Raw genomic sequence first — 13306 nt, forward strand, 5'->3', positions numbered from 1 at the left:
ATACGAGTGAAAAAAATGTGAGCTTGCATTTTAACTTGAATGATACTAATTATGAAAAAAATGTCCAATGATATTCGACATGCGACCTACGAGGATTTTTTTTATCTGAAATGAGATTGAACATTCGACTGGTATGCGTTAATATAAATCTTCAGTAATTCCTTCTCTGTCCAAGCGGCCAGACTATGGAGTGAATTACCTCTCCTTGTAAAATATGCACCTTCTCTAATAACTTGTAAGAAACGTCTGAGACATTACTATTTAGCATTAGAATCTTGTTTATCCTATCATTAGAATCCTATATATCACTAGAAACTGTCCACAAATCTCCTCCTTTAGTTTTTCCCTCTATCTCCTTCCCTAAACTCCCTTTCTCCTTTGCCTTACTTATTATCATCAATTTGTAATTTATGTTTTTTTAAATGTTCAAGTACTATCTACCCTCTGATTGTAAACAGTTTTATATGGTATGAAACATTTGTTAAATATCATTATGTAGTCTGTTTTTGTGTTGGTTGGAAGATATTGCTTTTTAGCAATAAGCCCGCTAATGTACTTATTTCTTTTCTGTACATGAAGTTTAAATAAATAAAGGATGGGTAAAAAAGTAAAATAATACCCAGACCAACCAAAATAACATTGTAAATAGACTGTTATACTAAGCTTAATTTGACAGTCTATTTACAAATAATGATAACGATAATGATAATGATAATCAACTTAACATTCTCATAGTGTACTTTCTGCATTTCAGAAGACATTGTGAAAAAAAATACCAGTTATCAATGAGTTGAAATTTATTGCAATAGGATAGTAATAAAGCACCACAAACTATTAAACAATTACATTAGTAATAGAGTTAATATGTTTTGTAAAATATTTGTGACTATCAAAAAAATATATTTACAAACCAAAAACCATTCATTAGACAACTTGTGTGAACTACTAACAATTCTAGTAACTAAGTCACATATTTCAATATATTTACAGCCCAATCGTGTAAAATACTTAATGTCTTTTTTTTTTAAAACATCTAAAACATGTCCGAGATGGATTGAAACTTAATTAATATAAAAAAATATTGCTTTACACCATTTAAAATGGATTTTCAATCCTTTTGAAGATCCTTAACTATTATGCTACAATATCATATTATCACCCAATTATATGTTGTTCTCTGAAATCTCGTATTGATTTTAATCAAATTCGAGGTGCTGGAATATGAAGCAAAAACTGGTTGATTTGATTTGATTTTCAAGAGTGAATATCAGACAAATGCAGATTAAACATAAAATGCCGGAAGACAAAATTGGTGATTGTATAATCTTGATTATTGTTTCTATTTCTTCTTGTGGGCTATAACAACGGGTCCTACATTATCACCAGTGCTTTTATTATGCGGTCCATGGCTCCCATCACAGTACGGCCACTAAAAATGACAAAAACGAGTAATTAAGCAACAACGTTTAATAACCAGATACAAAAAAGGATCAAGTATTCATAAACTATGAAAAATAACAGTTTGACCAGTAATATAAGTATTTTTTCAATGATTTTTGTAAATAATCTTATTAGACATATTACAAAATTCTAAGTAAAAAAAATTGAATTTTTTTCTTTTTGTTGCAGTTTTGTTTGAATTAAAAGGGAATAAATACATTTGAATTTTTTTAAACACTAACATTACTTGCTTTGTTTATTTAAATAAAAGTTATTTTTTTATCAAACAATTTTTTAAACTCATTTACAGTCAAAGATAAATATGGAAAAATATTAAATTGTCAGAAACAAAAAAATCCAAATCAATGTTTCTATAGACGACTTTTGAATAATGTGAATAAAACCAGCTTCTTTAAGAGGCTAGAAAATATACAGTTTACCAAATGTAAAAACAGTTAAATGAAACAAAAAAAAAATGAGGTGATTGAATTTGATAACCGAATGAATAGATAGTACAAAAAGAATTGTTCTTTATTAAATGATGCTCAGATGAAAAAATTCGGGAACTGAATTTTTTACAGTTCTCAATAAAGCCATTATACAAATACAGGCTAAGACATTAACAAGAAGTGTTATTAGTTACGTTCGGATGCCAAAAAGGGTGGATTGATTTTATTATAAACAAAATATGAAATAAATCACATAAATTATAACTGTGGTGATATTAGAAAAAATCCTTACATTTTTGCTCAGCCAACACCTGCACATGACTGCTTTCTCAGCAATGTCTTCAATGTCAATAGAATCCACCACTTTGGGACAGTCCTTCTGGATACCAGGATTAATGGGCTTATTCTTGCAGGCCATGGGACAGAAGGCCCTGTACGTTATGTAGTACAGACCGGCAGTGGCCGCCGCGGGAGGGATGAGGGCGAGCCAATCCTTAACTGAAAAATCAAAAATTCATTTTAATTCTACAAAAAACATGCAGTTATCAGATGAGGCCCAGCCGCTAATAACAAGTAATACCCTTTAGTTTGAGTGTTAGAAATTCCATTTCACAGTCAGTTTCATTCTAACTATTTTACATTTGTAATCCCCAACATCACACAAGCGCCATGATGTAGTTGGGTGTAGATGCTCAACTGCGAAACTGGCGACACGGGTTCGATTACCACCAAATTAAAAAATACATTCAAGAAAGGCTTATTTTTAATTGGTCTGGGTGTTTGTGATGTATTTTTCACATTTACCTTCCCTACCTCACAATCCAACCTGCAGCGAGTCTTTAAAAGTAGAGGCTTAGCGGGATATTCCCTAAATAAATAAATAAATTAATGTACTTTATTTGAAACCAAATATCGTTTTCCCAACAAATCATCATATACCCCTTATTCTTGTTTTAAAGTTCTTTTTTTTAAAAATTATCTCACATTCAGTTTTTGTATTACCTAACATCCGTTTTTTTTAATTATGTAACATCCAAAAAAATACTTTAATATTTATCTTTACAATTCAAGGACAAACGGTGTTTACATAGAAAGATATAACTATCTATTCTTTTTTTAGTAAACCGATTGGGATGGTATTTTTTTATTATTTCAGTTCATATTTCTTAATAGCCCAAGTTTTTGATTTCAAATATATTGTATTAGGAGCTAGAAATATGCGATATGTAACCAACTTATGATTGGTGTGATGACCGTTAAATAATTAAATCTCAAAATCAAAATTAGTGACAACTTATTTTTAATTGTATCTGATTAAGTTTAAAAATTCAATCATCCATGTCAAGTTGACAATTTTATATTATTTTGAGAAATAAAAAGACTTAGTTTTTTTTATCCAAAAACAAAGTCTTCTTATTTCTCAAAATACATTATGATCCACAAAGTTAATGCTTTCAATATTGAAAATATGACAATTTTATGTCCAAAATTTAAGATATAATATTAACACACCAAAGACAGGTGTTCTTTATGCCTGAAGACTGCTGGCGACAGGATTTGATAATTATGTACATAAAGATAAGACCTCTTAACAGAGAGATTGGTACATAATATTTATATAAAAGTATTAAATATGTAGTTCCTTCTTTTCTGACTTTGAAATGAGGCCTGCGTAGGTAAAAATACCCTTCCCATCTTTAAGCATCAATCGACCAAACAAACCTTAACCAATCCCATCCATAGTGTGTTAATATCTTAAATTTAGTCAAAATTATTACTTTTTGAATTACAAAAAAGGTATTCTTTTTAATATACCTATAGCAAAACTTATATCTGTAGTATTTTTTGTATCCTATAAAATAACTTTTATTTTAAATATTTGCTTGACAATAAATTTAAGTTAAAATAAGAAAAGCAATTACCAAGCGAAAGATATCTCACAAATCAGCAGCAGTTTGTCTAGCTTTTACAAGTACGGGTATGCACACGGAGTGCTCTAGCTATTGCTGTTATTCTATTTTCTCAACCAAATGTCTGAGAAATTTTAAAACCCGAAAAAGTTACCCAACAAATCGGGTAGTATATTATGGATGGATGCTAGTTCTTTTTATAAATAAATAACTTTATAAAATATAGCAAACAGGCATCATTCTTTAAAAAAAAAACACACAGATAATACAATATTATATTTATTTACTAATATTAAAAAACCTTAATTTGTTTCAGTATGGTGAAATCTAGGTTAACATACAAGGTTAATACATAAATGTTATCATTTTTTTACTTAACATTCAGTTAATGACTCTCCTTGTAAAGTCAAAATATAAAAATAATCAAAAAATAAAATGAAAATATACAGAAAAAAATAAAAACACATACAGTTGGTACTACGAATAATATTGCTAAACATAATACTGTTTTTGTCAAACTACCTACTTCTGCTATAAATATGTAACTAATAAACTAAAAACAAAATCAAGGATGAACCATCTTGTATATAAATATTTTACAATGAGGTGACCATTTCTACTAGTTTTACTAGTAGCAGCCTCGTTTTTGTGACACTTTTCTATTTTTTTTTAGATCACAAACGCGTTAGGTACATAGTGCGAATGACTTTAACTTTGCTTCTATTTGGTTAAAACATCTTTTTGCTTTCATTTTTAATTCCGTAACTTTAACTTCCAGACAATCCTAATTGACAACCGGTTTCATAATGCCCAAGTCCCACCCGACGGCGGATGGACCATCATATGAAGCTATAGTAGTTAAAATTCCTGATATCAAAATCTTAATTAATCCGGGTTCTAATTTTGTTTCGCAAAACGCATGATAAGAAAACCCAGTAAGAATAAACACAACAATCAGATAAGATTCTATTATAACCTTGAAGCCATTCTTGTACGTAGGTTTTCAATTCGAGTTATTTAGTAAAATATCAATACCATTACCAAAAGCATTGACTTTTCAGTCAATACAATCTAAATTAGAGTAGCCGCACTTTCGTTATTTAGAATGCCTGCCAAATGTGATGTAACTGGGTCAATGTATCGGTCGATTTAGTATTTATTTAAAAAAAAAACATAATTTTACTTACATCCTAATCTGAACCAACCACCTATGGAATCCGGGATCGGTAAACTCTCCAAATATCCAGGCAATGATACCTTCACTAAATGTGCGAATGGTTGCATTTTAAACTTTTATTTTAGATCTCTGCCTTAAAAGCGTCGACAAGCACTCGACGGAAACGAAATGTATGAGTCAATGAGTTAAAAAACGAAAACGTACGACCTACGGAACAAGTATGAGCGGACTTTTACTGCGAGTGACGAGAAGACAAACTACGTAAACGTAAATCTGTCAGGCGATCGGCGAACGAATCAAAGACTAACTAATTTGAAGAAATCGACGAACGAAACAGGAAACAAAGATTTATATATTAGAATGAAACGTCGTAAGTGCACGGAAACAAAATCCGGCAATATATGACTTAGTTCATTACGATGAATAAATGTGTTGCCAATTTGATCTTTATACAAATTGTAATAAGGCACACTTTTAAATGCCAAAAATGATAGAATTTTCAAAATTATTTATTTTATAAGTATTTAAAAATGCAGAAAAGCGCAAAGGCCAATTACAATTTTCTAGTAAGGAGTTTTCAAAATTAGTTTTGTAACCGATCATCCCGAAAATGTATAAAAAATCATATTTTTTCGCATTCATATAAAGTCGTTAGAATCACATAAAATCACGTGCTCAACCGAAAATTGTATAAAAAAATTCAATATTAAAATTATGAGATCACCTTTTTATTTGATCTAAAAAATTACTACATGTTTAATTAGATTTTAGAAACTGTTGGGTTTGGAAAAGAATAAAGTAAAATTACGATAGATGTCGCTACACAAAACAATTTAAAATAGTACAGTGGACTGTAGCGCTGCCTGCATGCATGCGGTATGTTCCGTTACTACTGCAGTCTTGTGCAGGGAGCGCCGTCGGGTGTTGTGTGAATAATAATCCGAGGGCGAGTTCGTTTTGTTGGTACCGTGAAATCGATGTTGTTAAAAACCGAATATGGCTGAAGAGTGGTTGGTGGTGTTAAATCGAAGTGACAGTTTAGGATTTGGTTTCTCTTTATTGGGAAAAGCTGGACTACCGCATATTATATACAAAATTGAAGAAAATTCGCCGGCGGCGAGAAGCGGCGAGGTAAGAATTTCCGTCCATTTTGGATTATAAACACGATTTAGCAGTTCGGCGTCCCGTCAATTTGACGTTTTGCAAAATGTGGTCTGTTAAAAATTTCACTACGTTTTTAAAATATACCTTGTTCGGTTCACCCGAATCAAAGTTTATATTGAATTGTCTTATTTAATCGTCTTCGAGTCACCAGCTGCGACTACACTTTTTTATTAATTTATAACAGCCGTTTTATAATTGTTATATTATTTACCTAGTAAGTTTATGTCCTTCACCGTGTATTATTTATTATTACAAGAGATTGACAGACGTAGAATTCGTGATATTTTTCTAATTACGTTTCACACACGTGTTATGAAATATATAATAAAACAGTGCATTTTGCATTATCGCATTAGCTGCATTGCACGTCATGCCCTATATTAGAATACCTCGAAATCCGTAGATAAGTTCGCAACGGTAAAACCTAAATCAACCTAGCTTATTTTATGCCTTACTGAAGTAATTCCACGAAATTTGTAATTATTATTCATACAAATAATGGCCCTTTGATCTCCGCCCACTTCTGCTTAGGTACTCGCGGTTTAAGTTTGACGTAGATTTTAGCGTAACAAAATCGATCTGAAAAAAATACACCCCATCTATAAAAATGTATTTTCAACACCTACTTTCAAAGGCCTTAACATTGTGTATTATTAATAAATGTCAGTCTGTAATACGAAATATATTATCTGCATGGTATTTTAAATCAATGCGCATTAGAAAAGTAGATAGTCGAATTAAACAAATCTCTTTACCGTACCAAGGTTCTTGACGTTTTTTCTTCAAAATGATTCATTATAATATTTTTATCGTTTACGGAGAATTTTATACTTCGCTTAACGCCTTTCCAAACTTTAACATTTCATATATATTACACATTATAAAATAAGATAGGGATGTTTAAATTCAAATACTAATCTTATGCAAAATGATTATTTTTATTTTTAAAAAGACTTATCTGCAATTTTTCTATTCTTATTATCTGACTTTCATTCATTATTCATTCCATTATATTTTAATATCTTCTTATTTATTACTGTTTCTATGTCGTTTTTCTTTTCCCTTTATTGTTTATTTCACTTTATTTTATCTCTTACTATATTATGTTTTCGTAATCAAAATATGGCTAAGTATTGCATTGCGCACACCGCTTAGTCATGCCAGAATAAACAATTATTGTAATCATTATCACTCTGAGACTATTCATTAAAATATCTTCTTCTTATCCTCAATCAAAATCAAATATTTTGATACTTATAATAAAACCCTTACACGCACCCCAATGGTGCATAGGGCACTGTGTCATATAAACGCAGTGTTATCTTGATCGTTTACACATGAAGGAAAGGTGATCAGCCCTCCGCTTCAGGTACCAGTCCATGGTAATATTGAATAAATATTACAGTGAAAAAATCACTTATATTTATTTTACCCCCCTTGGGAATCGAACCCGGGACCTCCAGAACGGTAGCCGAGCGTGCTGACCATTACAATACGGAGGCAGACATACTTATCCTCAATTAAAATCAAATATTTGAAAAAAATATTTTGATTTGCAGTGACAGGGATATTGAAAGCGTTTAAAAGTAAATTCACAGCAAAGTCGGGATACAATTTTATTTTGTTTCACATTTTCAATAAATTTCGCAACTAGTTAAAAAAAAAAATTGTTTTGCAAGATTAGGTCTGTCAGGAAGCCTAGATGCTTCTGTATCAGATCTGGGAATGCGGTGGGACAGCTTTCAATATGTTCTTATCCTCATTTGCGGACAATGGTGCATAGGGCGCTTCATCGAATCCATGTAGTGTTAATTCGATATGTAATCTCATGAAAGCAAAGTAATGAATCTTGCACTTCAGGTACCAACCAGTTCAGGGTAATAATGCATTTAAGAGTAGAAAAATCTGGTTTTTGGTTTGAAATTAGAAATTTTGGTTCCCACGTTTCAAGTTTTAATGTTTCTTCATCGTCTTGTTTTATGGTTTTCGGCTTACAGCTTAAAAGAAAATATAATGTATGCGTACTAAATACAGACTCGCGCAAAGACACTCATTTTTCATATCTCTAAAACTGCTTAATTCATTCCATAAATACTATATTTATGATAGACATTAATTATTTCAATTTGTTTCGATTTAAGATTTTGCTGATTATTTTTATTAAAAAAAATCAAATATCTCATTTTAATTTAAAGCTCATAAAGTATTTACTTACTTATCGTTAATTTTTTTATTTATTTATTTTTATATATATTGAATTTTTTTCAGTACCCTTTATTATAACCTAAAATAAAATGTATACCCACACACAGGCCATGCCTTTGTGGGATTTTTTTTGTATTAATGTACACGCAATTATATTTTATCATGAATTACAAAAAAAGGAAAAATAATAATGAATAATGAAATATTAAAAAAAAAACACGTTCGCGGTTACTGAATGTACTGTAATCGTGTCGTGTTTATACTGTGTCACCTGTGTTTATATTATGTGATAGATTATCACCTTCTACTACCTTATACGAGTATCAGCTTATCATGTAGATGTATAAATCGACGATTGTTATTATGCCATACACCAGTGGTTCCCAATTAGGTTTACCTGCATATACTACTTCAGGAAAGACCTCAAACTCGCGTACCCCTTATTGTGAGAAACCCTTATTGCGAGAACCCCTTATTGCAGTAACCCCTTATTGCGAGAACCCCTTATTACAAAACTCCCTTATTATGAGATCCCCTTATACCACTCTGCGCATTTATACTGATCGATTGTGAATATATTATTCCAACTATGCGTTTTACACATTACAGTGTAATGATTAAAAAAAAAACCCTGTCTGCACCCGATGGTGCTTAGGGCACTGCATCGTATAAACGTAGTGTTATATTGATCGTTAACACGTGAAGGAAAGGTGATCAGCCCTCCGCTTCAGGTACCAACCAGTCCAATATTGAATAAATATTAGAGTGATAATCACTTAAATTTATTTGAGAACCCGGGACCTCCAGTAAGGTAGCCGAGCGTGCTGACCATTACACTACGGAGTCGGAATAATTACACTGATGTATTAAAAACATATTTCGGCAATTGTAGTATTCGCAATTGTTTTTTTTACTGATTTAATTGTCTTAGTCGAGAGATCGTCGCGCGTACCCCTTGATGTAAGTTGAGTACCCCTGGAGGTACGCGAACTAGTTGGGAAGCACTGCCCTCCATTATGGTATATATGGGCGTTTTAACCCTCTCCGGCCCGAACGCGGTTTTGTGGCGCTCAATCAACACGTTTGCCATTATAAACCCGTGCGGAATTTGAAGCGAGTTCTGTGAATTGAACACGCTTTTCTGTTAAAATCGTTTACAATCGCTTACTATCCGCGCTTATTTGGAGGCACTATAGCCTCGTATCGGTGATAACACCCTCTGCCAAAAAATATTAACCATCACCCCGCTTCTCCGAAGGGGTAGGCAGAAAGAATGGAACGCCACACCTCTTTATCTTTGCAAACATTCTTCGCTTTTCTACATTCATGCATCTCCTCATAATTACATACACGCCGATTATTCAGATTCCTGACCTTACCGCTTTCAAGCACATATTTGAAATACTTGATTATTCCAAGTTTTTCTCGGTCTTCCTCTGTTTCTATTATTAACTAAATTCGCCTCATAAATTTGTTTTACTTTAGTATTTTCACACTGCATGTGTTGCGTGGTATTGATCTTGCTACATTTTTTACTGAAAATTTCAAACTCAAAACTATGTTAACGTAGTCAGATGTGGTGCGAATGGAAAACGGTTGACACATTTAAGGTTTTAGTTGACTTTTTACATTTATTTGACTCCGCCAGGGTATGATAAAATATTAAATAAGTTCTGCATAAGACGATACTTCACGACTTCGTTAGTCCGATATGAGATTTTTTTTTAAATATTCTCAATATTATTAATATTTAAAGCATTTACTTTGTGGTTGGTCATTTTTACTTTTTTTTTTTTTTACGAAAAAGTTAATAATATTAGTATATAACCACTCACCGAGATTTTTATGTCTACCGGTTTCAAGACGTACCCGTTTCTTCGTCAGGACAATCACTACCACAACATCAAACATTATCACCCTTCACTACCATAGCACCATTTACACACTTAAAACTACAAAAAATGTTTAACACATGCGATTTTTGGTCAACCCGAAGACCAACATGCACTAAAAGTTTCAGCACAAACATGCGTTACGAGCCGAGGTTGAACATAAAAAAATACTCATCCCTCAAAAATTCGAGTATTATTAAAAATACTCAAAAATAAAAATATTCAATTATTCGATAAAAATACGTATCTTGATAGTAAAAATCAGTTGTAACTATGTCATTACAGAATTTTGATTGTGACGATATTATGTATAGTGTACAACCGGAATTTACATAATATATTTATAGTGCTATGTTATATATAGAGGCACCTACCGAAAGAAATTCGTCGGTACAAATATTTTTCTTCCTGTATTGGAACGTTCAGCCTTGAGAGATTCACGATCTGGATTTTCATTTTTGGCCCTGTGTCGCAGCGCAAACGGCTGCTATAAAAATCTGGTGTGGATGTATCCAAATTTATATCGAATCCTCGCGCAGGCGTAAAAATACGTGTGGCATAAAATCAGAGCAAGTAATATGCAGCCGAACATATAAAAAATATCGTAAAAATAAATTAATTATAAACTTGTGTGCGACTGAGATTGAATAAGACTGTTGACAAATCCTGCCTATTTTATTATCATTCAATCGATACATTTTAAAAGTTTACTATTTATCTAATAATTTATTTATTTGTTTAAATTTATATGTACAAGACAGCAAAGCCAATTACAATATACGTATAAGTATTCATATATATTTTTAAATGCACGAATGAAAATAACAGAAAGTTTTAAAGAAAGTATACAAAAAATAATAAAACGTAACGTAAAAATAGAACCCAATAACATCCATAATATATGAACTAAAAAATACTTTATGGAAATATGTTTGTATTAGTTATATTTTCTTATTTGTTTTCATTAAACATGCTTCTTACCTTATGTTTTATGTGCCTATTTACTATATCTGTTTATTGTTTTATATTTTTCCCTGTGTTAGTTTTGTTTATTTTTTTATTTTTTTTTTGAACTTTCTTACTTGTGTTTCAGTCTTGTTAATCTTAATCCCATGACCCTACATGAGAAATAGAAATCATTCATCGGGAATATTATATATGTGACCTATGTATGTTTTATGTTTAAATTAAATAAATAAAAGAACTAAAAAATTACAAGACAAAACAAAATCACCAGTACACATCATGTTATATAATCCGAGAGTAATTGCCTAAATCTATTAGTGCTAAGATGAAACAGATCCACCTTTCTTGGTAGGCCGTTGAGTAGACCAATAAACGTTTCATTAGAGAATATTAATTATATTAACATTATTAATTGTTTCGGCATTATGACATGATTAAGTTAAAAGTAGAACACTTGTTAAACTTTTAATTTATTCTATTAACATCGTTAGTCACAATTTTAGAAATATCCTTCATATACTTTTTTTTATAAAACATTCTTTGACGTATAAAAAAAAACATTGCACGCCAATTGACAAATAAAATAACACCCTTAAAAACGATCAATATATTGTTTTCATCATTGTTTTTCTAAACGTAAAATTTACATTTCTTGATTTATGGCAGAGCATGGGTCGGCAACCTTTTGTTGTAAAATGACCAAATATTTTACACGGGGATTAGTGCGGGCCGCACTTAGACCACATGTTATTACAGTATGCCTATAATATTTTCTATAAATATTTTAGTCTAAAAAAAATACATTTATTGTATATTTTTACGACATTTACCATATTCTACTAGGTAGAGGATGGTGTATGTAAATTCAATATAACAAATGGCCTAGTATTGAAATTTTCGTTTTAGTTTCCGAGTAAAAGGTTTTAAAATTGAATGTATGGCATATTGGAAAATTGACCTGAATAAATGTTTCGCAATTTCCATTATTTGATTTTCTCTGAAAATAAATATTTATCGTCTGGAAGCAATATATTATTACGTCGGCATTACTAAACTGTGTTGATATTGTTTTATGCCAACTTAGCCGAGATTTATTTTCCTTCTGGGTGATCCATTAGCGTTGGCGAGAATATGCTTTTATATCGACACGATTATAGTGTAATAGATAAGACTCCCTTAATTCTGAATCACTTTCCAATTCCATTATGGCCATTATCGCATACTGAAATGTAGGGTAAAATTTTCGATAAACCACTATTAAATATTTATATATCGACGCCAAACCCTAAATATGTTTTGTTATTTATGGAAAAATGAGTATCTTAGTCACAACATTTTGAGTGTGTCCAAATACTTAGGAGTTATTTTTATGTATTAATATTTTTTTTCGTCACGTTTTTATTTTATTTCAGACATTTCTCAGTGTGTTAAAATAGTCCGGTGTTCGGATCTTGCATGTAAATAAAAGGGTCTCTGCTAAATAAAAGCTTTTCTCGATCCAACATATAGATGGCTGTTGTGAACTCTTATGTGGTGTGTCATAAGATTCTTCGATATATCTAAGAGATCCGAAAATTTGAGTAGTGTAATTGTCAGGTAAGAATGGTGAATATTGCACGTGTGTAAAGTGATCACTTAACCAGCCTATGATAGGTCATGCATACAAATAGGCATACAAATAAAAGTGTTCACAATATAATACTCAAGTCGTAAAAAACAAGTGTTTTTATTTATAATTTAATCATGTTTTACCACGAAGAGAATGCCGAAACAATAAATAACGTAACCCGGTTAATATTCAGATTTCCATATTCTTCTTCATCTATGTTGCAACAATGAAGTATACATATTAGTTTCTATTTTCTTCGTTGCATTTTTCTCGGAATTGGGAATGAAACGAGAAATTAGATTTTTTTTTATTTTATGAGTTTGTGTAGATTGGCGCCAACACGAAAGTGTATAAAATTCAATTTTTTTTCGTCTGTCTCAGCCTGTAATGGGGCACAAAGTTTAAAGCGATGATTACTCGAAAGGGAATGTACCAGAAAGTATGCGCGGTGAAATGCCGACATGTTTCTAATGGACAACAAATTAAGTTTCCAA

At 31.3% G+C, this 13306-nt stretch overlaps 2 protein-coding genes across 8 annotated transcripts in view; one reads left to right on the top strand and one right to left on the bottom strand.

Annotated features, from left to right (window-relative positions):
- Positions 1 to 779: 779 nt before the first annotated feature.
- On the bottom strand, positions 780 to 5285 carry Cisd2 (CDGSH iron sulfur domain 2). Its single transcript, XM_088269761.1, has 3 exons — positions 4987 to 5285; positions 2182 to 2387; positions 780 to 1429 (listed from the first exon to the last, which is right to left on the bottom strand). Exons 1-3 carry the CDS (start codon positions 5081 to 5083, stop codon positions 1340 to 1342), a joined length of 393 nt encoding a protein of 130 aa, XP_088125887.1. The 5' UTR covers positions 5084 to 5285; the 3' UTR covers positions 780 to 1339.
- Positions 5286 to 5872: 587 nt separating this feature from the next.
- The window catches only part of Efa6 (Exchange factor for Arf 6), a 130070-nt gene continuing 122636 nt past the window's right edge, over positions 5873 to 13306 (top strand). For 6 of the 7 annotated variants that reach the window (XM_088269766.1, XM_088269767.1, XM_088269768.1 and 3 more), the window contains exon 1: positions 5879 to 6107. In XM_088269766.1, coding sequence (XP_088125892.1) covers positions 5973 to 6107 — 135 coding nt within the window. In that variant the 5' untranslated portion in view covers positions 5879 to 5972. Of the gene's footprint in view, positions 6108 to 13306 lie in introns of all 7 variants that reach the window. The other variant, XM_088269762.1, reaches the window with a different exon arrangement.

Source organism: Brachycentrus maculatus, unplaced genomic scaffold, assembly GCF_059751285.1.
Source record: "Brachycentrus maculatus isolate JH-2025_06_01 unplaced genomic scaffold, ASM5975128v1 h1tg000362l, whole genome shotgun sequence".
NCBI classification, from domain to species: domain Eukaryota; kingdom Metazoa; phylum Arthropoda; class Insecta; order Trichoptera; family Brachycentridae; genus Brachycentrus; species Brachycentrus maculatus.

Excerpts from the sequence above, each read along its gene's own strand:
- Cisd2 (XM_088269761.1), bottom strand. The coding sequence starts at position 5,083 with ATGCAACCATTCGCACATTTAGTGAAGGTATCATTGCCTGGATATTTG. Across the intron at positions 2,388-4,986 it reads TGGTTGGTTCAGATTAGGAT|TTAAGGATTGGCTCGCCCTC; the intron begins GTAAGTAAAATT and ends TTGATTTTTCAG. Across the intron at positions 1,430-2,181 it reads GGTGTTGGCTGAGCAAAAAT|TGGCCGTACTGTGATGGGAG; the intron begins GTAAGGATTTTT and ends TGTCATTTTTAG.